At 47.2% G+C, this 24738-nt stretch overlaps 1 protein-coding gene and 3 long non-coding RNA genes across 6 annotated transcripts in view; 1 reads left to right on the forward strand and 3 right to left on the reverse strand.

Annotated features, from left to right (window-relative positions):
• Positions 1–24738, reverse strand: part of LOC127924695 (rho GTPase-activating protein 8-like) — a 66392-nt gene that overhangs the window by 8968 nt on the left and 32686 nt on the right. The window contains 9 exon segments of the mRNA XM_052509405.1: positions 2657–2760; positions 4744–4872; positions 8978–9020; positions 9023–9063; positions 9565–9638; positions 9774–9884; positions 15889–15987; positions 16697–16783; positions 16917–17048. Coding sequence (XP_052365365.1) covers positions 2657–2760; positions 4744–4872; positions 8978–9020; positions 9023–9063; positions 9565–9638; positions 9774–9884; positions 15889–15987; positions 16697–16783; positions 16917–17048 — 820 coding nt within the window.
• Positions 4904–6523, reverse strand: LOC127924699 (uncharacterized). Of its 2 annotated transcripts, none has more exons than XR_008118613.1 (3): positions 6402–6523; positions 5939–6263; positions 4904–5566 (listed from the first exon to the last, which is right to left on the reverse strand). It is a non-coding gene; the product is annotated as an uncharacterized LOC127924699 (long non-coding RNA). The 2 variants fall into 2 exon arrangements; XR_008118614.1 differs by having other exon boundaries at positions 4905–5566; positions 6077–6263.
• Positions 7204–8193, forward strand: LOC127924698 (uncharacterized). Its single transcript, XR_008118612.1, has 3 exons — positions 7204–7339; positions 7382–7870; positions 8130–8193. It is a non-coding gene; the product is annotated as an uncharacterized LOC127924698 (long non-coding RNA).
• LOC127924697 (uncharacterized) lies at positions 13070–15490 on the reverse strand. 2 transcript variants are annotated; one of them, XR_008118611.1, is made up of 4 exons: positions 15141–15490; positions 14777–14972; positions 13174–13253; positions 13070–13089 (listed from the first exon to the last, which is right to left on the reverse strand). It is a non-coding gene; the product is annotated as an uncharacterized LOC127924697 (long non-coding RNA). The 2 variants fall into 2 exon arrangements; XR_008118610.1 differs by lacking the exons at positions 13070–13089; positions 13174–13253 and having other exon boundaries at positions 14711–14972; positions 15141–15336; positions 15421–15480.

The following is a 24738-nucleotide window of genomic DNA, read 5'->3' on the forward strand; positions in this document are numbered from 1 at the left end:
GAGCTCAGCATTACATTAACATCAGCATGGGAAGTGAAGGTAAAGTCTCAGAGAGCTCAGCATTACATTAACATCAGCATGGGAAGTGAAGGTAAAGTCTCAGAGAGCTCAGCATTACATTAACATCAGCATGGGAAGTGAAGGTAAAGTCTCAGAGAGCTCAGCATTATATTAACATCAGCATGGGAAGTGAAGGTAAAGTCTCAGAGAGCTCAGCATTACATTAACATCAGCATGGGAAGTGAAGGTAAAGTCTCAGAGAGTGAAGCATTACATTAACATCAGCATGGGAAGTGAAGGTAAAGTCTCAGAGAGTGAAGCATTACATTAACATCAGCATGGGAAGTGAAGGTAAAGTCTCAGAGAGCTCAGCATTACATTAACATCAGCATGGGAAGTGAAGGTAAAGTCTCAGAGAGCTCAGCATTACATTAACATCAGCATGGGAAGTGAAGGTAAAGTCTCAGAGAGCTCAGCATTACATTAACATCAGCATGGGAAGTGAAGGTAAAGTCTCAGAGAGTGAAGCATTACATTAACATCAGCATGGGAAGTGAAGGTAAAGTCTCAGAGAGTGAAGCATTACATTAACATCAGCATGGGAAGAGAAGGTAAAGTCTCAGAGAGTGAAGCTCAGCATTACATTAACATCAGCATGGGAAGTGAAGGTAAAGTCTCAGAGAGCTCAGCATTACATTAACATCAGCATGGGAAGTGAAGGTAAAGTCTCAGAGAGCTCAGCATTACATTAACATCAGCATGGGAAGTGAAGGTAAAGTCTCAGAGAGTGAAGCTCAGCATTAACATCAGCATGGGAAGAGAAGGTAAAGTCTCAGAGAGTGAAGCTCAGCATTACATTAACATCAGCATGGGAAGTGAAGGTAAAGTCTCAGAGAGCTCAGCATTACATTAACATCAGCATGGGAAGTGAAGGTAAAGTCTCAGAGAGCTCAGCATTACATTAACATCAGCATGGGAAGTGAAGGTAAAGTCTCAGAGAGCTCAGCATTACATTAACATCAGCATGGGAAGTGAAGGTAAAGTCTCAGAGAGCTCAGCATTACATTAACATCAGCATGGGAAGTGAAGGTAAAGTCTCAGAGAGTGAAGCTCAGCATTAGTCTCCTGGAGAACTTTATACATAGCCCTGGGAGTCCTCACAATCTGGATCAGAGCAAGCCCTCATCCCAAATGGCTCCCTATTCCCTATGGGGCCCTGGTCAAAGGCAGTGCACTATATAGGGGCCAGGGTGCTGTTAGGGACACATCTCCAACCGTCCTGTCTGAGCCTCATCGCAAATGGCTCCCTTATTCCCTATGGGGCCCTGGTCAAAGGCAGTGCACTATATAGGGGCCAGGGTGCTGTTAGGGACACATCTCCAGCCGTCCAGTCTGAGCCTCATTGCAAATGGCTCCCCTATTCCCTATGGGACCCTGGTCAAAGGCAGTGCACTATATAGGGGCCAGGGTGCTGTTAGGGACACATCTCCAGCCGTCCTGTCTGAGGCCTTGTGGGTTAGTTCTGGCTAAGGTTGGTTAGTTAAAGGTCAGTGTGAACGGAGAGAGAGGGGTTTTCTCTACATTGAAACCTCAGCATTTCACATGGGAGAAAAAGGGGGACGTGGGTTTGATTTCTCTCAACAGTGGACTATTATTGTGGTGGTCTGTTTTTTGTTGGTCAGGCCTTTTCTAAAATGTCTACAGGGCATTCATATAGCTGTGCATTTGGTTTAACAGACAAAAACAAAACTGTCATTTTCAGCAATATTTATTCCGTGGGCTTTGAGATGTCTCATCTTAAGGACATTACATTGTGTAAAGAGTCTGTCTCCATATGCAGAACAAAGCCCTTTGAGAAGTTATGGCGGTTGTGTTGTGTGTTGCCGTGCGGCGTTGTGTGTTGCCGTGCGGCGTTGTGTCATGTTGTTGTGTGTTGCCGTGCGGCGTTGTGTCATGTTGTTGTGTGTTGCCGTGCGGTGTTGTGTCATGTTGTTGTGTGTTGCCGTGCGGTGTTGTGTGTTGCCGTGCGGTGTTGTGTCATGTGTTGCCGTGCGGCGTTGTGTCATGTTGTTGTGTGTTGCCGTGCGGCGTTGTGTCATGTTGTTGTGTGTTGCCTTGCGGTGTTGTGTGTCGCCGTGCGGTGTGGTGTGTTGCCGTGCGGTGTTGTGTGTTGCCTTGCGGTGTTGTGTCATGTTGTTGTGTGTTGCCGTGCGGCGTTGTGTCAGGTTGTTGTGTGTTGCCTTGCGGTGTTGTGTGTCGCCGTGCGGTGTGGTGTGTTGCCGTGCGGTGGGGTGTGTTGCCGTGCGGTGTTGTGTGTCGCCGTGCGGTGTGGTGTGTCGCCGTGCGGTGTTGTGTGTTGCCGTGCGGTGTGGTGTGTTGCCGTGCGGTGTGGTGTGTTGCCGTGCGGTGTGGTGTGTTGCCGTGCGGTGTTGTGTGTTGCCGTGCGGTGTGGTGTGTTGCCGTGCGGTGTGGTGTGTTGCCGTGCGGTGTTGTGTGTTGCCGTGCGGTGTTGTGTGTTGCAGTGCGGTGTTGTGTGTTGCCGTGCGGCGTTGTGTGTTGCCGTGCGGCGTTGTGTGTTGCCGTGCGGTGTGGTGTGTTGCCGTGCGGTGTGGTGTGTTGTCGTGCGGTGTTGTGTGTTGCCGTGCGGTGTTGTTACCATGTTCAGGAAGCAGAGCAGGTACTTCAACACCATGTAGTTGTGTTCTGGTAGTCTCTCTAGGATGTGTTTACAGGTGGTCACTCGTAGACTGCTCTCCACTCCTGGAACAACAACGTCACACATCACACGTTGAGGTTCTCTTTCCAGTTCAGATACACCGGGTCACCACAGTCTGTTTCATATCACTTCAGGAAGCTGGGCAATTGATACAGCTTCCTACTTCACAGTAGAGCCGTTAAATTAGTATATTGATGCAGGTTCCTACTTCACAGTAGAGCCGTTAAAGTAGTATATTGATGCAGGTTCCTACTTCACAGTAGAGCCTGTTAAATTAGTATATTGATACAGCTTCCTACTTCACAGTAGAGCCGTTAAATTAGTATATTGATGCAGGTTCCTACTTCACAGTAGAGCAGTTAAATTAGTATATTGATACAGGTTCCTACTTCACAGTAGAGCCTGTTAAATTAGTATATTGATACAGCTTCCTACTTCACAGTAGAGCCGTTAAATTAGTATATTGATACAGGTTCCTACTTCACAGTAGAGCCGTTAAATTAGTATATTGATGCAGGTTCCTACTTCACAGTAGGGCCGTTAAATTAGTATATTGATTTAGGTTCCTACTTCACAGTAGAGCCGTTAAATTAGTATATTGATACAGCTTCCTACTTCACAGTAGAGCCGTTAAATTAGTATATTGATACAGCTTCCTACTTCACAGTAGAGCCTGTTAAATTAGTATATCGATGCAGGTTCCTACTTCACAGTAGAGCCATTAAATTAGTATATTGATACAGCTTCCTACTTCACAGTAGAGCCGTTAAATTAGTATATTGATACAGATTCCTACTTCACAGTAGAGCCGTTAAATTAGTATATTGATTTAGGTTCCTACTTCACAATGGTCTGGAGATATGAATTCCAATGTTGACCTAAACTGGCATATGCTTAGAACCCCGGCCGTCCTACAATCGAAGCTAGATGCCCTCCATCTCACACAAATTATCAAGGAACCTACCAGGTACAACCCAAAATCCGTAAACATGGACAACTTCATAGATGATATCCTGACCAACTTGCCCTCCAAATACACCTCTGCTGTCTTCAACCAGGATCTCAGTGATCACTGTGCAGCCGTATTCATCGACCTGGCCAAGGCTTTCGACTGTGTCAATCACCATATTCTTATCGGCAGACTCAATAGCCTTGGTTTCTCAGATGACTGCCTCGCCTGGTTCACCAACTACTTCTCAGACAGAGTATTTAGTCAGCCACCAATTGTGCAAGTTCTCCCACTTAAAAGGATGAGAGGCCTGTAATTTTCATCATAGGTACACTTCAACTATGACAGACAAAATGAGGAAAAAAATCCAGAAAATCACATTGTAGGATTTTTAATGAATGTATTTGCAAATTATGGTGGAAAAAAGTAGAGCCGGCGACCACGAAGAGAGAGCCGGCGATCACGAAGAGAGAGCCGCCGACCACGAAGAGAGAGCCGCCGACCACGAAGAGAGAGCCGGCGACCACGAAGAGAGAGCCGCCGACCACGAAGAGAGAGCCGCCGACCACGAAGAGAGAGCCGCCGACCACGAAGAGAGCCGACCACGAAGAGAGAGCCGCCGACCACGAAGAGAGAGCCGGCGACCACGAAGAGAGAGCCGCCCGATCACGAAGAGAGAGCCGCCGACCACGAAGAGAGAGCCGCCGACCACGAAGAGAGAGCCGCCGACCACGAAGAGAGAGCCGCCGACCACGAAGAGAGAGCCGGCGACCACGAAGAGAGAGCCGCCGACCACGAAGAGAGAGCCGCCGACCACGAAGAGAGAGCCGGCGACCACGAAGAGAGAGCCGGCGATCACGAAGAGAGAGCCGCCGACCACGAAGAGAGAGCCGCCGTCATGTGACATTTTAAAGAGATTGGTGGAGCTAAGGCTTAAGGGGGCGTATGAACGATGTCGACAGAGAACTCTGTAGGAAAAAGGCATGGACCTACGTTTTACATTTACATTTAAGTCATTTAGCAGACGCTCTTCACAACAGTGTGTTTAGCCTGCTGAGCTAAAGCCTCATGTACTTACGGACTATGTCCTGTATCTGGTGGTAGAGGGGGAAGGTGAGCAGAGGTTCAGGAAGCTCTCTGAGGAAGGTCTTCAGGATGACAGCAGGCACGTGGATGTCTCCGTACTGCTCAAACACCACTTGCTTCCCTGAGGAGGAGAGACAGAGACCTGATAACATACTGAGCTTCCCTGAGGAGGAGAGACAGAGACCTGATAACAGACTGACTGAGCTTCCCTGAGGAGGAGGAGAGACACAGACCTGATAACAGACTGAGCTTCCCTGAGGAGGAGAGACAGAGACCTGATAACAGACTGACTGAGCTTCCCTGAGGAGGAGAGAGAGACCTGATAACATACTGAGCTTCCCTGAGGAGAAGAGACAGAGACCTGATAACAGACTGAGCTTCCCTGAGGAGGAGAGAGAGACCTGATAACATACTGAGCTTCCCTGAGGAGGAGAGAGAGACCTGATAACAGACTGAGCTTCCCTGAGGAGGAGAGAGAGACCTGATAACATACTGAGCTTCCCTGAGGAGAAGAGACAGAGACCTGATAACAGACAGACTGAGCTTCCCTGAGGAGGAGAGAGAGACCTGATAACAGACTGAGCTTCCCTGAGGAGGAGAGAGAGACCTGATAACAGACTGAGCTTCCCTGAGGAGGAGAGACGGAGACCTGATAACAGACTGAGCTTCCCTGAGGAGGAGAGAGAGACCTGATAACAGACTGAGCTTCCCTGAGGAGGAGAGAGAGACCTGATAACATACTGAGCTTCCCTGAGGAGGAGAGAGAGACCTGATAACAGACTGACTGAGCTTCCCTGAGGAGGAGAGACAGAGACCTGATAACAGACTGACTGAGCTTCCCTGAGGAGGAGAGAGAGACCTGATAACATACTGAGCTTCCCTGAGGAGAAGAGACAGAGACCTGATAACAGACTGAGCTTCCCTGAGGAGGAGAGAGAGACCTGATAACATACTGAGCTTCCCTGAGGAGGAGAGAGAGACCTGATAACAGACTGAGCTTCCCTGAGGAGGAGAGAGAGACCTGATAACATACTGAGCTTCCCTGAGGAGAAGAGACAGAGACCTGATAACAGACAGACTGAGCTTCCCTGAGGAGGAGAGAGAGACCTGATAACAGACTGAGCTTCCCTGAGGAGGAGAGAGAGACCTGATAACATACTGAGCTTCCCTGAGGAGGAGAGAGAGACCTGATAACAGACTGACTGAGCTTCCCTGAGGAGGAGAGACAGAGACCTGATAACAGACTGACTGAGCTTCCCTGAGGAGGAGAGACAGAGACCTGATAACAGACTGACTGAGCTTCCCTGAGGAGAAGAGACAGAGACCTGATAACAGACTGACTGAGCTTCCCTGAGGAGGAGAGACAGAGACCTGATAACAGACTGACTGAGCTTCCCTGAGGAGGAGAGACAGAGACCTGATAACAGACTGACTGAGCTTCCCTGAGGAGGAGGAGAGACACAGACCTGATAACAGACTGACTGAGCTTCCCTGAGGAGGAGAGACAGAGACCTGATAACAGACTGACTGAGCTTTCCTGAGGAGGAGAGACAGAGACCTGATAACAGACTGACTGAGCTTCCCTGAGGAGAAGAGACAGAGACCTAATAACAGACTGACTGAGCTTCCCTGAGGAGGAGAGACAGAGACCTGATAACAGACTGACTGAGCTTCCCTGAGGAGGAGAGACAGAGACCTGATAACAGACTGACTGAGCTTCCCTGAGGAGGAGGAGAGACACAGACCTGATAACAGACTGACTGAGCTTCCCTGAGGAGGAGAGACAGAGACCTGATAACAGACTGACTGAGCTTCCCTGAGGAGGAGAGACAGAGACCTGATAACAGACTGAGCTTCCCTGAGGAGGAGGAGAGACAGAGACCTGATAACAGACTGAGCTTCCCTGAGGAGGAGGAGAGACAGAGACCTGATAACAGACTGAGCTTCCCTGAGGAGGAGGAGAGACAGAGACCTGATAACAGACTGAGCTTCCCTGAGGAGGAGGAGAGACAGAGACCTGATAACAGACTGAGCTTCCCTGAGGAGGAGAGACAGAGACCTGATAACAGACAACAGTCAACAGAGGTCTGGGGGGGACATGGGGCTGTGGTGTGATGTCATCTGAGACAGAGGAGATAGAGGTTGATCTGGATTATTATTGATCTCTGCTTCCTGGTAGTGAGGGATAAAAGCCCCGGGAGACCCCCGCCTCTGGCCCCGGGAGACCCCCGCCTCCGGCCCCGGGAGACCCCCGCCTCCGGCCCCGGGAGACCCCCGCCTCCGGCCCCGGGAGACCCCCGCCTCTGGCGGGGCTCAGAGTTCCAGCTCCTCTACCTCTGGTTAAAGGGCTTATAGGAGGTTATATAGGTTATTAGGGAGGTTATAGAGGTTATTATGGAGGTTATAGAGGTTCCATCTCACCCTGGTTGTAGAGCTAATAAACGTTATTATGGAGCTTATAAAGGTTATTATGGAGGTTATAAAGGTTATTATAGAGAATATTATGGAGGTTATAGAGGATATTATGAAGTTTCTAAAGGTTATTATGGAGGATATAAAGGTTCCATCTCACCCTGGAGGTTATGGAGGTTATAACGGTTATTATGGAGGTTATAAATGTTGTTATGGAGGTTATAAAGGTTATTATGGAGGTTATAAATGTTGTTATGGAGGTTATAAAGGTTATTATGGAGGTTATAAAGGTTATTATGGAGGTTATAAAGGTTATTATGGAGCTTATAAAGGTTATTATGGAGGTTATAAAGGTTATTATGGAGGTTATAGAGGTTGTTATATAGGTTATTATGGAGGTTATAAAGGTTATTATGGAGGTTATAAAGGTTGTTATGGAGGTTATAAAGGTTATTATGGAGGTTATAAAGGTTATTATGGAGGTTATAAAGGTTATTATGGAGCTTATAAAGGTTATTATGGAGGTTATAAAGGGTATTATGGAGGTTATAAAGGTTATTATGGAGGTTATAAAGGTTATTATGGAGGTTATTATGGAGGTTATAAAGGTTATTATGGAGGTTATTATGGAGCTTATAAAGGTTATTATGGAGGTTATATAGGTTATTATGGAGGTTATTATGGAGGTTATAAAGGGTATTATGGAGGTTATAAAGGTTATTATGGAGGTTATTATGGAGGTTATTATGGAGGTTATAAAGGTTATTATGGAGGTTATTATGGAGCTTATAAAGGTTATTATGGAGGTTATATAGGTTATTATGGAGGTTATAGAGGATATTATGAAGTTTCTAAAGGTTATTATGGAGCTTATAAAGGTTATTATGGAGGTTATAAAGGTTATTATGGAGGTTATAAAGGTTCCATCTCACCCTGGTTAAAGAGCTTATAAAGGTTATTATGGAGGTTATAAAGGTTATTATGGAGGTTATAAAGGTTATTATGGAGGTTATTATGGAGGTTATAAAGGCTATTATGGAGCTTATAAAGGTTATTATGGAGGTTATAAAGGTTATTATGGAAGTTAGAGGTTCCATCTCACCCTGGTTAAAGAGCTTATAAAGGTTATTATGGTGGTTATAAAGGTTATTAAGGAGGTTATACAGGTTATTATGGTGGTTATAAAGGTTATTAAGGAGGTTATAAAGGTTATTATGGAGGTTATTATGGAGCTTATAAAGGTTATTATGGAGGTTATATAGGTTATTATGGAGGTTATTATGGAGCTTATAAAGGTTATTATGGAGGTTATATAGGTTATTATGGAGGTTATAGAGGATATTATGAAGTTTCTAAAGGTTATTATGGAGCTTATAAAGGTTATTATGGAGGTTATAAAGGTTATTATGGAGGTTATAAAGGTTCCATCTCACCCTGGTTAAAGAGCGTATAAAGGTTATTATGGAGGTTATAAAGGTTATTATGGAGGTTATAAAGGTTATTATGGAGGTTATTATGGAGGTTATTATGGAGGTTATTATGGAGGTTATTATGGAGGTTATAAAGGTTATTATGGAGGTTATAACATTTAATATGGAGGTTATATAGGTTATTATGGAGGTTATAAAAGTTATTATGGAGGTTATAAAGGTTATTATGGAGATTATAGAGGTTATTATGGAGGTTAAAGGTTATTATGGAGGTTATAAAAGTTATTATGGAGGTTATAAAGGTTATTATGGAGATTATAGAGGTTAAAGGTTATTATGGAGGTTATAAAAGTTATTATGGAGGTTATAAAGGTTCCATCTCACCCTGGTTGTAGAGCTTCTGGACGTCCTTGATGAGCTGAACACGATACCTTCTGCGGACCTCCTGAAGATACCTTCTGTCTGGAGGCCTGAGGAGAGGTGGGAGGGAGTGAAGGGCTTCAACTACTATTACTGTAGAGGTCCTGTACCTGAAGATACCTTCTGTCTGGAGGCCTGAGGTGAGGTGGGAGGGAGTGAAGGGCTTCAACTACTATTACTGTAGAGGTCCTGTACCTGAAGATACCTTCTGTCTGGAGGCCTGAGGAGAGGTGGGAGGGAGTGAAGGGCTTCAACTACTATTACTGTAGAGGTCCTGTACCTGAAGATACCTTCTGTCTGGAGGCCTGAGGAGAGGTGGGAGGGAGTGAAGGGCTTCAACTACTATTTATGTAGAGGTCCTGTACCTGAAGATACCTTCTGTCTGGAGGCCTGAGGTGAGGTGGGAGGGAGTGAAGGGCTTCAACTACTATTACTGTAGAGGTCCTGTACCTGAGCCAAGGTCCTTTCAGACAGCTCCTACCTCAACAACTATTACTGTAGAGGTCCTGTACCTGAGCCAAGGTCCTATCAGACAGCTCCCATCTTCTTACCTTTGTCTTTGAGATAAGACACAGTCTGGGACATCACAGGAGGGATCAGAACTCCCTGGTTCTTCTCAGCAATACTGGGGAACAGAACACGTCTAATTCAGTTGGCTTGCAGTATGGTACATCATATTAGTTGGCATAAACCACGGTGGAAATATGGAGCGGCTGGGGGGGGGGGGGACGATTAAAGGGAACTCAGCTAAAATACTCACTATTGCAGGCTGACTCCAAACTGCTGAGTGGGCAGAGGAGGTCTGGGGGGAGGAGTCTTAGATGAGGGGTGCAGACCTCCCTTCTGGGCCGCCTGCAGCCTCTCGTCATGCCTGTAGTAAATACATGGGCATGTACAGTTGAAGTCAGAAGTTTACATACTCTTAGATTGGAGTCATTAACTAGTTTTTCAAACGCTCCACAAAGTTCTTGTTATATATGCCATTTAGCAGACGCTTTTATCCAAAGCGACTTACAGTCATGTGTGCATACATTCTACGTATGGGTGGTCCCGGGAATCGAACCCACTACCCTGGCGTTACAAGCGCCATGCTCTACCAACTGTGCTACAGAAGGACCACAGTGTTAACAAACTATAGTTTTGGCAAGTCGGTTAGGACATCTACCTTGTGCATGACACAAGTAATTATTCCAACAATTGTTTACAGATTATATCACTTATAATTCACTGTATCACAATTCCAGTGGGTCAGACATTTACATACACTAAGTTGACTGTGCCTTTAAACAGCTTGGACAATTCCAGAAAGTGATGTCATGGCTTTTAGAAGCTTCTGATAGGCTAATTGACATTATTTGAGTCAATTGGAGGTGTACCTGTGGATGTATTTCAAGGCCTACCTTCAAACTCAGTGTCTCTTTGCTTGACATCATGGGAAAATCAAAAAAAATCAGCCAAGACCTCAGAATTTTTTTTGTTGCCCTCCACAAGTCTGGAACATCCTTGAGAGCAATATCCAAACACCTGAAGGTACCACGTTCATCTGTACAAACAATAGTACGCAAGTATAAACACCATGGGATGACGCAGTCGTCATACCGCTCAGGAAGGAGATGCATTCTGTCTCCTAGAGATGAACGTGCTTTGGTGCAAAAAGTGCAAATCAATCCCAGAACAACAGCAAAGGACCTTGTGAAGATGCTGGAGGAAACGGGTACAAAAGTATGTATATTCACAGTAAAACGAGTCCTATATCGACATTACCTGAAAGGCCGCTCAGCAAGGAAGAAGCCACTTCTCCAAAACCTCCATAAAAAAAGCCAGACTACGGTTTGCAACTGCACATGGGGACTAAGATCGTACTTTTTGGAGAAATGTCCTTTGGTCTGATGAAACAAAAATAGAACTGTTTGGCCATAATGACAATTGTTATGTTTGGAGGAAAAAGAGAGAGGCTTGCAAGCCGAAGAACACCATCCCAATCGTGAAGCATCATGTTGTGGGGGAGCTTTGCTGCAGGAGAGACTGGTGCACCTGACAAAATAGATGGCATCATGAGAAAGGAAAGTTATGTGGATATATTGGAGCAACATCTCAAGACATCAGTTAAAGCTTGGTCGCAGATGGGTTTTCCAAATGGACAATGACCCCAAGCATACTTCCAAAGTTGTGGCAAAATGGCTTACGGACAACTAAGTCAAGGTATTGGAGTGGCCATCACAAAGCCCTGACCTCAATCCTATAGAACATTTGTGGGCAGAAATGAAAAAGCATGTGCTAGCAAGGAGGCCTTCAAACCTGACTGCGCGCACCAGCTCTGTCAAGAGGAACGGGCCAAAATTCACCCAACTTTTTGTGGGAAGCTTGTGGAAGGCTACCAAAAACATTTGACCCATGTTTAACCATTTAAAGGCAATGCTACCAAATACTAATTGAGTGTATGTAAACTTCTGACCCACTGGGAATGTGATGTAAGAAATAAAAGCTGAAATAAAAATCACCCCTATTTTTCTGACATTTTCACAATAATGTGGTGATCCTATCCTCATTTCTACTAGGATTAAATGTCAGAAATTGTGAAAAACTGAGTTTAAACGTATCAGCCACCTCCGGGGCTGGTTGGACACAACACCACCTCCGGGGCTGGTTGGACACAACTCCACCTCAGGGGCTGGTTACAACACCACCTCCGGGGCTGGTTGGACACAACACCATCTCAGGGGCTGGTTGGACACAACACCACCTCCGGGGCTGGTTGGACACAACTCCACCTCAGGGGCTGGTTACAACACCACCTCCGGGGCTGGTTGGACACAACTCCACCTCAGGGGCTGGTCACAACACCACCTCAGGGGCTGGTTGGACACAACACCACCTCCGGGGCTGGTTGGACACAACTCCACCTCAGGGGTTGGTTACAACACCACCTCCGGGGCTGGTTGGACACAACACCACCTCCGGGGCTGGTTGGACACAACACCACCTCAGGGGCTGGTTGGACACAACACTACCTCCGGGGCTGGCTGGACACAACACCACCTCAGGGGCTGGTTGGACACAACACCACCTCCGGGGCTGGTTGGACACCACACCACCTCCGGGGCTGGTTGGACACAACACCACCTCCGGGGCTGGTTGGACACCACACCACCTCCGGGGCTGGTTGGACACAACACCACCTCTGGGGCTGGTTGGACACAACACCACCTCAGGGGGCTGGTTGGACACAACACCACCTCCGGGGCTGGTTGGACACAACACCACCTCCGGGGCTGGTTGGACACAACACCACCTCCGGGGCTGGTTGGACACAACACTACCTCAGGGGCTGGTTGGACACAACACTACCTCCGGGGCTGGTTGGACACAACACCACCTCCGGGGCTGGTTGGACACAACACTACCTCCGGGGCTGGTTGGACACAACACTACCTCAGGGGCTGGTTGGACACAACTCCACCTCCGGGGCTGGTTGGACACAACACCACCTCAGGGGCTGGTTGGACACAACACCACCTCCGGGGCTGGTTGGACACAACACCACCTCCGGGGCTGGTTGGACACAACTCCACCTCCGGGGCTGGTTGGACACAACACCACCTCCGGGGCTGGTTGGACACAACACCACCTCAGGGGCTGGTTGGACACAACTCCACCTCCGGGGCTGGTTGGACACAACACCACCTCAGGGGCTGGTTGGACACAACACCACCTCCGGGGCTGGTTGGACACAACACCACCTCCGGGGCTGGTTGGACACAACACCACCTCAGGGGCTGGTTGGACACAACACCACCTCAGGGGCTGGTTGGACACAACACCACCTCAGGGGCTGGTTGGACACAACACTACCTCAGGGGCTGGTTGGACACAACACTACCTCAGGGGCTGGTTGGACACAACACTACCTCAGGGGCTGGTTGGACACAACACCACCTCAGGGGCTGGTTGGACACAACACTACCTCAGGGGCTGGTTGGACACAACACTACCTCAGGGGCTGGTTGGACACAACACCACCTCAGGGGCTGGTTGGACACAACACCACCTCCGGGGCTGGTTGGACACAACACCACCTCAGGGGCTGGTTGGACACAACACTACCTCAGGGGCTGGTTGGACACAACACTACCTCAGGGGCTGGTTGGACACAACACTACCTCAGGGGCTGGTTACAACACCACCTCAGGGGCTGGTTGGACACAACACCACCTCCGGGGCTGGTTGGACACCACACCACCTCCGGGGCTGGTTGGACACCACACCACCTCTGGGGCTGGTTGGACACAACACTACCTCTGGGGCTGGTTGGACACAACACTACCTCAGGGGCTGGTTGGACACAACACCACCTCCGGGGCTGGTTGGACACCACACCACCTCTGGGGCTGGTTGGACACCACACCACCTCTGGGGCTGGTTGGACACAACACTACCTCAGGGGCTGGTTGGACACAACACCACCTCCGGGGCTGGTTGGACACAACACCACCTCTGGGGCTGGTTGGACACAACACCACCTCAGGGGCTGGTTGGACACAACACCACCTCCGGGGCTGGCTGGACACAACACTACCTCAGGGGCTGGTTGGACACAACACTACCTCAGGGGCTGGTTGGACACAACACTACCTCAGGGGCTGGTTGGACACAACACCACCTCTGGGGCTGGTTGGACACAACACCACCTCCGGGGCTGGTTGGACACAACACCACCTCAGGGGCTGGTTGGACACAACACCACCTCAGGGGCTGGTTGGACACAACACCACCTCAGGGGCTGGTTGGACACAACACCACCTCAGGGGCTGGTTGGACACAACACCACCTCAGGGGCTGGTTGGACACAACACCACCTCAGGGGCTGGTTGGACACAACACCACCTCAGGGGCTGGTTGGACACAACACCACCTCCGGGGCTGGTTGGACACAACACCACCTCAGGGGCTGGTTGGACACAACACCACCTCTGGGGCTGGTTACAACACCACCTCCGGGGCTGGTTGGACACAACACCACCTCCGGGGCTGGTTGGACACAACACCACCTCCGGGGCTGGTTACAACACCACCTCCGGGGCTGGTTGGACACAACACCACCTCAGGGGCTGGTTGGACACAACACCACCTCAGGGGCTGGTTGGACACAACACCACCTCAGGGGCTGGTTGGACACAACACCACCTCAGGGGCTGGTTGGACACAACACCACCTCAGGGGCTGGTTGGACACAACACCACCTCCGGGGCTGGTTGGACACAACACCACCTCAGGGGCTGGTTGGACACAACACCACCTCAGGGGCTGGTTGGACACAACACCACCTCAGGGGCTGGTTGGACACAACACCACCTCAGGGGCTGGTTGGACACAACACTACCTCAGGGGCTGGTTGGACACAACACCACCTCCGGGGCTGGTTGGACACAACACCACCTCCGGGGCTGGTTGGACACAACACCACCTCCGGGCTGGACACAACACTACCTCAGGGGCTGGTTGGACACAACACCACCTCCGGGGCTGGTTGGACACAACACCACCTCTGGGGCTGGTTGGACACAACACCACCTCCGGGGCTGGTTGGACACAACACCACCTCCGGGGCTGGTTGGACACAACACCACCTCCGGGGCTGGTTGGACACAACTCCACCTCAGGGGCTGGTTACAACACCACCTCCGGGGCTGGTTGGACACAACACCACCTCAGGGGCTGGTTGGACACAACACCACCTCAGGGGCTGGTTGGACACAACACCACCTCCGGGGCTGGTTGGACACAACACTACCTCCGGGGCTGGTTGGACACAACACCACCTCCGGGGCTGGTTGGACACAACACTACCTCCGGGGCTGGTTGGACACAACACCACCTCCGGGGCTGGTTGGACACAACACTACCTCCGGGGCTGGTTGGACACAACACCACCTCAGGGGCTGGTTGGACACAACACCACCTCAGGGGCTGGTTGGACACAACACCACCTCAGGGGCTGGTTGGACACAACACCACCTCCGGGGCTGGTTGGACACAACACTACCTCCGGGGCTGGTTGGACACAACACCACCTCCGGGGCTGGTTGGACACAACACTACCTCCGGGGCTGGTTGGACACAACACCACCTCAGGGGCTGGTTGGACACAACACCACCTCCGGGGCTGGTTGGACACAACACCACCTCCGGGGCTGGTTGGACACAACACCACCTCCGGGGCTGGTTGGACACAACACCACCTCAGGGGCTGGTTGGACACAACACTACCTCCGGGGCTGGTTGGACACAACACCACCTCCGGGGCTGGTTGGACACAACACTACCTCAGGGGCTGGTTGGACACAACACCACCTCCGGGGCTGGTTGGACACAACACCACCTCAGGGGCTGGTTGGACACAACACTACCTCCGGGGCTGGTTGGACACAACACCACCTCCGGGGCTGGTTGGACACAACACCACCTCCGGGGCTGGCTGGACACCACACCACCTCCTGGGCTGGTTGGACACAACACTACCTCCGTGATTGGTTGGATACATGAAACTCTGCTGATATCAGGCTACTGAGCAGCTACAGGTCAGGGGTCAGGGTTAAGGTCAGGGAGTGGTATAGAGGTGTAGAGGTGTAACCTACCTGAGGACATCAGGTGGGATGATGAGCTGATCCCAGCTCAGGTGATCTCTGAGCTCAGCCAGGTAGTTAGGGTTAAGGTCAGGGGTCAGGGTAAGGTAGTGGTGTAGAGGTGTAACCTACCTGAGGACATCAGGTGGGATGATGAGCTGATCCCAGCTCAGGTGATCTCTGAGCTCAGCCAGGTAGTTAGGGTTAAGGTCAGGGGTCAGGGTAAGGTAGTGGTGTAGAGGTGTAACCTACCTGAGGACATCAGGTGGGATGATGAGCTGATCCCAGCTCAGGTGATCTCTGAGTTCAGACAGGTAGTTTACATAGGTCAGCTTCTTACCAAACTTGTGACTAAACAGGAAGAACAGAATGTTAGAAAGGTCAGTCAATATGCCAAATGTCTTTCATAGTCATGAATACTGTTGTGGAGACCAGACTTAAACATGTACAGTACAGGCCTGAATGGCATCTTTACTGTAGAAATATACTGTATTCTAGATTATTACTGTAGAAAGATGACTGGGCACCATACCTGATGAGTGGTTGGAATATACTGTATTCTAGATTATTACTGTAGAAAGATGACTGGGCACCATACCTGATGAGTGGTTGGAATATACTGTATTCTAGATTATTACTGTAGAAAGATGACTGGGCACCATACCTGATGAGTGGTTGGAATATACTGTATTCTAGATTATTACTGTAGAAAGATGACTGGGCACCATACCCGATGAGTGGTTGGAATATACTGTATTCTAGATTATTACTGTAGAAAGATGACTGGGCACCATACCTGATGAGTGGTTGGAATATACTGTATTCTAGATTATTACTGTAGAAAGATGACTGGGCACCATACCTGATGAGTGGTTGGAATATACTGTATTCTAGATTATTACTGTAGAAAGATGACTGGGCACCATACCTGATGAGTGGTTGGAATATACTGTATTCTAGATTATTACTGTAGAAAGATGACTGGGCACCATACCCGATGAGTGGTTGGAATATACTGTATTCTAGATTATTACTGTAGAAAGATGACTGGGCACCATACCTGATGAGTGGTTGGAATATATTCCAGATGATTCTGATAAAGTTAGTAGGATGGACGACATAGAGGGCTTTCAGGTTCTTCTTGTACCTATCAGGAAATACATTGCCACACATGGACACACACACAATGTAAACATCATTCTGGAAAAACTGGCTCGTCGAGTTATATTTTGATTGAGAGGGCTTGAAAAGTCGTAGGTTAAGAGGTCAGGGTGACTTACTTCCTGTCAAATTCTCTGTAGGCGTTTCGTAGCCAGTGTAGCGAGGGCTTGTTGCAGCTGCGGAGACCATGGTGGAAGTACACTACCGTATAGTCACTCTCTACATACTGCTCCAGGGTATACATCAGATACCTACAGCCAGAGGAGAGGAGAGAACAGAGCACTCAGGTAACAGCCCAAACATAATGGAAAAACTCTTGACTAAATGAGGGGATAACAGAGTATATTGAAAGCATGTGCTTCCACACAGGTGTGATTCCGGAGTTTATTAAGCAATTAACATCCCATCATGCTTTAGGGTCATGTATAAAAATGCAGGGCAGGACATTATTTTGGGTACCATAAGATGACAATGCCCCCATCCAAAAGGCAGGAGGAGGGGTCACGGAATGGTCTGATGAGGAGGAAAACCCATCCCATGACCCTCAGTCACCAGATCTCAACTGGTCTGATGAGCAGGTTCAGTTCTGTCTCACTGTCTCTGCCAGTTCTGTCTCACTGTCTCTGCCAGTTCTGTCTCACTGTCTCTGCCAGTTCTGTCTCACTGTCTCTGCCAGTTCTGTCTCACTGTCTCTGCCAGTTCTGTCTCACTGTCTCTGCCAGTTCTGTCTCACTGTCTCTGCCAGTTCTGTCTCACTGTCTCTGCCAGTTCTGTCTCACTGTCTCTGCCAGTTCTGTCTCACTGTCTCTGCCAGTTCTGTCTCACTGTCTCTGCCAGTTCTGTCTCACTGTCTCTGCCAGTTCTGTCTCACTGTCTCTGCCAGTTCTGTCTCACTGTCTCTGCCAGTTCTGTCTCACTGTCTCTGCCAGTTCTGTCTCACTGTCTCTGCCAGTAGAACGTCCTCTATGGTCTGTTCTGCTCTGAGGTAGATATGGACTACATAGAGCAGAACAGACCATAGAGGACGTTCTACAGAGGTAGATATGGACTACATAGAGCAGAACAGACCATAGAGGTAGATATGGACTACATAGAGCAGAACAGACCAGAGGTAGATATGGACTACATAGAGCAGAACAGACCATAGAGGTAGATATGGACTAAATAGAGCAGAACAGACCACAGAGGTAGATATAGACTACATAGAGCAGAACAGACCACTGAGGTAGATATGGACTACATAGAGCAGAACAGACCATAGAGGTAGATATGGACTAAATAGAGCAGAACAGACCACTGAGGTAGATATGGACTACATAGAGCAGAACAGACCATAGAGGTAGATATGGACTACATAGAGCAGAACAGACCATAGAGGTAGATATAGACTACATAGAGCAGAACAGACCACAGAGGTAGATATGGACTACATAGAGCAGAACAGACCATAGAGGTAGATATGGACTACATAGAGCAGAACAGACCATAGAGGTAGATATGGACTACATAGAGCAGAACAGACCACAGAGGACATTCCACAGATGTAGATATGGACTACATAGAGCAGAACAGACCATAGAGGTAGATATGGACTACATAGAGCAGAACAGACCATAGAGGTAGATATGGACTACATAGAGCAGAACAGACCATAGAGGACATTCCACAGAGGTAGATATGGACTACATAGAGCAGGACAGACCACAGAGGTAGATATGGACTACATAGAGCAGAACAGACCATAGAGGACATTCCATAGAGGTAGATATGGACTACATAGAGCAGAACAGACCATAGAGGACATTCCATAGAGGTAGATATGGACTACATAGAGCAGAACAGACCATAGAGGACGTTCTACAGAGGTAGATATGGACTACATAGAGCAGAACAGACCATAGAGGTAGATATGGACTACATAGAGCAGAACAGAGGACGTTCTACAGAGGTAGATATGGACTACATAGAGCAGAACAGACCATAGAGGTAGATATGGACTACATAGAGCAGAACAGACCATAGAGGTAGATATAGACTACATAGAGCAGAACAGACAATAGAGGACGTTCTACAGAGGTAGATATGGACTACATAGAGCAGAACAGACCATAGAGGTAGATATGGACTACATAGAGCAGAACAGACCATAGAGGTAGATATGGACTACATAGAGCAGAACAGACCAGAGGTAGATATGGACTACATAGAGCAGGACAGACCATAGAGGTAGATATGGACTAAATAGAGCAGAACAGACCACTGAGGTAGATATGGACTACATAGAGCAGAACAGACCATAGAGGTAGATATGGACTACATAGAGCAGAACAGACCATAGAGGTAGATATAGACTACATAGAGCAGAACAGACCATAGAGGTATATATAGACTACATAGAGCAGAACAGACCATAGAGGACATTCCACAGAGGTAGATATGGACTACATAGAGCAGAACAGACCATAGAGGTAGATATAGACTACATTGAGCAGAACAGACCATAGAGGATGTTCTACAGAGGTAGATATGGACTACATAGAGCAGAACAGACCATAGAGGACGTTCTACAGAGGTAGATATGGACTACATAGAGCAGAACAGACCATAGAGGTAGATATGGACTACATAGAGCAGAACAGACCATAGAGGTAGATATAGACTACATAGAGCAGAACAGACCTTAGAGGTAGATATGGACTACATAGAGCAGAACAGACCATAGAGGACATTCCACAGAGGTAGATATGGACTACATAGAGCAGAACAGACCATAGAGGTAGATATGGACTACATAGAGCAGAACAGACCAGAGGTAGATATGGACTACATAGAGCAGAACAGACCATAGAGGTAGATATGGACTAAATAGAGCAGAACAGACCATAGAGGTAGATATAGACTACATAGAGCAGAACAGACCACTGAGGTAGATATGGACTACATAGAGCAGAACAGACCATAGAGGTAGATATGGACTAAATAGAGCAGAACAGACCACTGAGGTAGATATGGACTACATAGAGCAGAACAGACCATAGAGGTAGATATGGACTACATAGAGCAGAACAGACCATAGAGGTAGATATGGACTACATAGAGCAGAACAGACCATAGAGGTAGATATGGACTACATAGAGCAGAACAGACCATAGAGGTAGATATGGACTACATAGAGCAGAACAGACCATAGAGGTAGATATGGACTACATAGAGCAGAACAGACCATAGAGGACATTCCACAGATGTAGATATGGACTACATAGAGCAGAACAGACCATAGAGGTAGATATGGACTACATAGAGCAGAACAGACCATAGAGGTAGATATGGACTACATAGAGCAGAACAGACCATAGAGGACGTTCTACAGAGGTAGATATGGACTACATAGAGCAGAACAGACCATAGAGGTAGATATGGACTACATAGAGCAGAACAGACCATAGAGGTAGATATGGACTACATAGAGCAGAACAGACCATAGAGGTAGATATGGACTACATAGAGCAGAACAGACCATAGAGGACGTTCTACAGAGGTAGATATGGACTACATAGAGCAGAACAGACCATAGAGGTAGATATGGACTACATAGAGCAGAACAGACCATAGAGGACGTTCTACAGAGGTAGATATGGACTACATAGAGCAGAACAGACCATAGAGGTAGATATGGACTACATAGAGCAGAACAGACCATAGAGGTAGATATAGACTACATAGAGCAGAACAGACAATAGAGGACGTTCTACAGAGGTAGATATGGACTACATAGAGCAGAACAGACCATAGAGGTAGATATGGACTACATAGAGCAGAACAGACCATAGAGGTAGATATGGACTACATAGAGCAGAACAGACCAGAGGTAGATATGGACTACATAGAGCAGACAGACCATAGAGGTAGATATGGACTAAATAGAGCAGAACAGACCACTGAGGTAGATATGGACTACATAGAGCAGAACAGACCATAGAGGTAGATATGGACTACATAGAGCAGAACAGACCATAGAGGTAGATATAGACTACATAGAGCAGAACAGACCATAGAGGTATATATAGACTACATAGAGCAGAACAGACCATAGAGGACAGTTCCACAGAGGTAGATATGGACTACATAGAGCAGAACAGACCATAGAGGTAGATATAGACTACATAGAGCAGAACAGACCATAGAGGACGTTCTACAGAGGTAGATATGGACTACATAGAGCAGAACAGACCATAGAGGACGTTCTACAGAGGTAGATATGGACTACATAGAGCAGAACAGACCATAGAGGTAGATATGGACTACATAGAGCAGAACAGACCATAGAGGTAGATATAGACTACATAGAGCAGAACAGACCATAGAGGTAGATATGGACTACATAGAGCAGAACAGACCATAGAGGTAGATATAGACTACATAGAGCAGAACAGACAATAGAGGACGTTCTACAGAGGTAGATATGGACTACATAGAGCAGAACAGACCATAGAGGTAGATATGGACTACATAGAGCAGAACAGACCATAGAGGTAGATATGGACTACATAGAGCAGAACAGACCAGAGGTAGATATGGACTACATAGAGCAGGACAGACCATAGAGGTAGATATGGACTAAATAGAGCAGAACAGACCACTGAGGTAGATATGGACTACATAGAGCAGAACAGACCATAGAGGTAGATATGGACTACATAGAGCAGAACAGACCATAGAGGTAGATATAGACTACATAGAGCAGAACAGACCATAGAGGTATATATAGACTACATAGAGCAGAACAGACCATAGAGGACGTTCCACAGAGGTAGATATGGACTACATAGAGCAGAACAGACCATAGAGGTAGATATAGACTACATAGAGCAGAACAGACCATAGAGGACGTTCTACAGAGGTAGATATGGACTACATAGAGCAGAACAGACCATAGAGGACGTTCTACAGAGGTAGATATGGACTACATAGAGCAGAACAGACCATAGAGGTAGATATGGACTACATAGAGCAGAACAGACCATAGAGGTAGATATAGACTACATAGAGCAGAACAGACCATAGAGGTAGATATGGACTACATAGAGCAGAACAGACCATAGAGGACATTCCACAGAGGTAGATATGGACTACATAGAGCAGAACAGACCATAGAGGTAGATATGGACTACATAGAGCAGAACAGACCATAGAGGTAGATATAGACTACATAGAGCAGAACAGACCATAGAGGTAGATATGGACTACATAGAGCAGAACAGACCATAGAGGACATTCCACAGATGTAGATATGGACTACATAGAGCAGAACAGACCATAGAGGTAGATATGGACTACATAGAGCAGAACAGACCATAGAGGTAGATATGGACTACATAGAGCAGAACAGACCATAGAGGTAGATATGGACTACATAGAGCAGAACAGACCATAGAGGTAGATATGGACTACATAGAGCAGAACAGACCATAGAGGACGTTCTACAGAGGTAGATATGGACTACATAGAGCAGAACAGACCATAGAGGACGTTCCACAGAGGTAGATATGGACTACATAGAGCAGAACAGACCATAGAGGACGTTCTACAGAGGTAGATATGGACTACATAGAGCAGAACAGACCATAGAGGTAGATATGGACTACATAGAGCAGAACAGACCATAGAGGACGTTCTACAGAGGTAGATATGGACTACATAGAGCAGAACAGACCATAGAGGTAGATATGGACTACATAGAGCAGAACAGACCATAGAGGTAGATATAGACTACATAGAGCAGAACAGACAATAGAGGACGTTCTACAGAGGTAGATATGGACTACATAGAGCAGAACAGACCATAGAGGTAGATATGGACTACATAGAGCAGAACAGACCATAGAGGTAGATATGGACTACATAGAGCAGAACAGACCAGAGGTAGATATGGACTACATAGAGCAGGACAGACCATAGAGGTAGATATGGACTAAATAGAGCAGAACAGACCACTGAGGTAGATATGGACTACATAGAGCAGAACAGACCATAGAGGTAGATATGGACTACATAGAGCAGAACAGACCATAGAGGTAGATATAGACTACATAGAGCAGAACAGACCATAGAGGTATATATAGACTACATAGAGCAGAACAGACCATAGAGGACGTTCCACAGAGGTAGATATGGACTACATAGAGCAGAACAGACCATAGAGGTAGATATAGACTACATAGAGCAGAACAGACCATAGAGGACGTTCTACAGAGGTAGATATGGACTACATAGAGCAGAACAGACCATAGAGGACGTTCTACAGAGGTAGATATGGACTACATAGAGCAGAACAGACCATAGAGGTAGATATGGACTACATAGAGCAGAACAGACCATAGAGGTAGATATAGACTACATAGAGCAGAACAGACCATAGAGGTAGATATGGACTACATAGAGCAGAACAGACCATAGAGGACATTCCACAGAGGTAGATATGGACTACATAGAGCAGAACAGACCATAGAGGTAGATATGGACTACATAGAGCAGAACAGACCATAGAGGTAGATATAGACTACATAGAGCAGAACAGACCATAGAGGTAGATATGGACTACATAGAGCAGAACAGACCATAGAGGACATTCCACAGATGTAGATATGGACTACATAGAGCAGAACAGACCATAGAGGTAGATATGGACTACATAGAGCAGAACAGACCATAGAGGTAGATATGGACTACATAGAGCAGAACAGACCATAGAGGACATTCCATAGAGGTAGATATGGACTACATAGAGCAGAACAGACCATAGAGGTAGATATGGACTACATAGAGCAGAACAGACCATAGAGGACGTTATACAGAGGTAGATATGGACAGACATAGAGCAGAACAGACCATAGAGGACGTTCTACAGAGGTAGATATGGACTACATAGAGCAGAACAGACCATAGAGGACGTTCTACAGAGGTAGATATGGACTACATAGAGCAGAACAGACCATAGAGGTAGATATGGACTACATAGAGCAGAACAGACCATAGAGGACAGTTCCACAGAGGTAGATATGGACTACATAGAGCAGAACAGACCATAGAGGTAGATATGGACTACATAGAGCAGAACAGACCATAGAGGTAGATATAGACTACATAGAGCAGAACAGACAATAGAGGACGTTCTACAGAGGTAGATATGGACTACATAGAGCAGAACAGACCATAGAGGTAGATATGGACTACATAGAGCAGAACAGACCATAGAGGTAGATATGGACTACATAGAGCAGAACAGACCAGAGGTAGATATGGACTACATAGAGCAGGACAGACCATAGAGGTAGATATGGACTAAATAGAGCAGAACAGACCACTGAGGTAGATATGGACTACATAGAGCAGAACAGACCATAGAGGTAGATATGGACTACATAGAGCAGAACAGACCATAGAGGTAGATATAGACTACATAGAGCAGAACAGACCATAGAGGTATATATAGACTACATAGAGCAGAACACACCATAGAGGACGTTCCACAGAGGTAGATATGGACTACATAGAGCAGAACAGACCATAGAGGTAGATATAGACTACATAGAGCAGAACAGACCATAGAGGACGTTCTACAGAGGTAGATATGGACTACATAGAGCAGAACAGACCATAGAGGACGTTCTACAGAGGTAGATATGGACTACATAGAGCAGAACAGACCATAGAGGTAGATATGGACTACATAGAGCAGAACAGACCATAGAGGTAGATATAGACTACATAGAGCAGAACAGACCATAGAGGTAGATATGGACTACATAGAGCAGAACAGACCATAGAGGACATTCCACAGAGGTAGATATGGACTACATAGAGCAGAACAGACCATAGAGGTAGATATGGACTACATAGAGCAGAACAGACCATAGAGGTAGATATAGACTACATAGAGCA

Source organism: Oncorhynchus keta, unplaced genomic scaffold (genome assembly GCF_023373465.1).
Source record: "Oncorhynchus keta strain PuntledgeMale-10-30-2019 unplaced genomic scaffold, Oket_V2 Un_contig_4464_pilon_pilon, whole genome shotgun sequence".
NCBI lineage: Eukaryota > Metazoa > Chordata > Actinopteri > Salmoniformes > Salmonidae > Oncorhynchus > Oncorhynchus keta.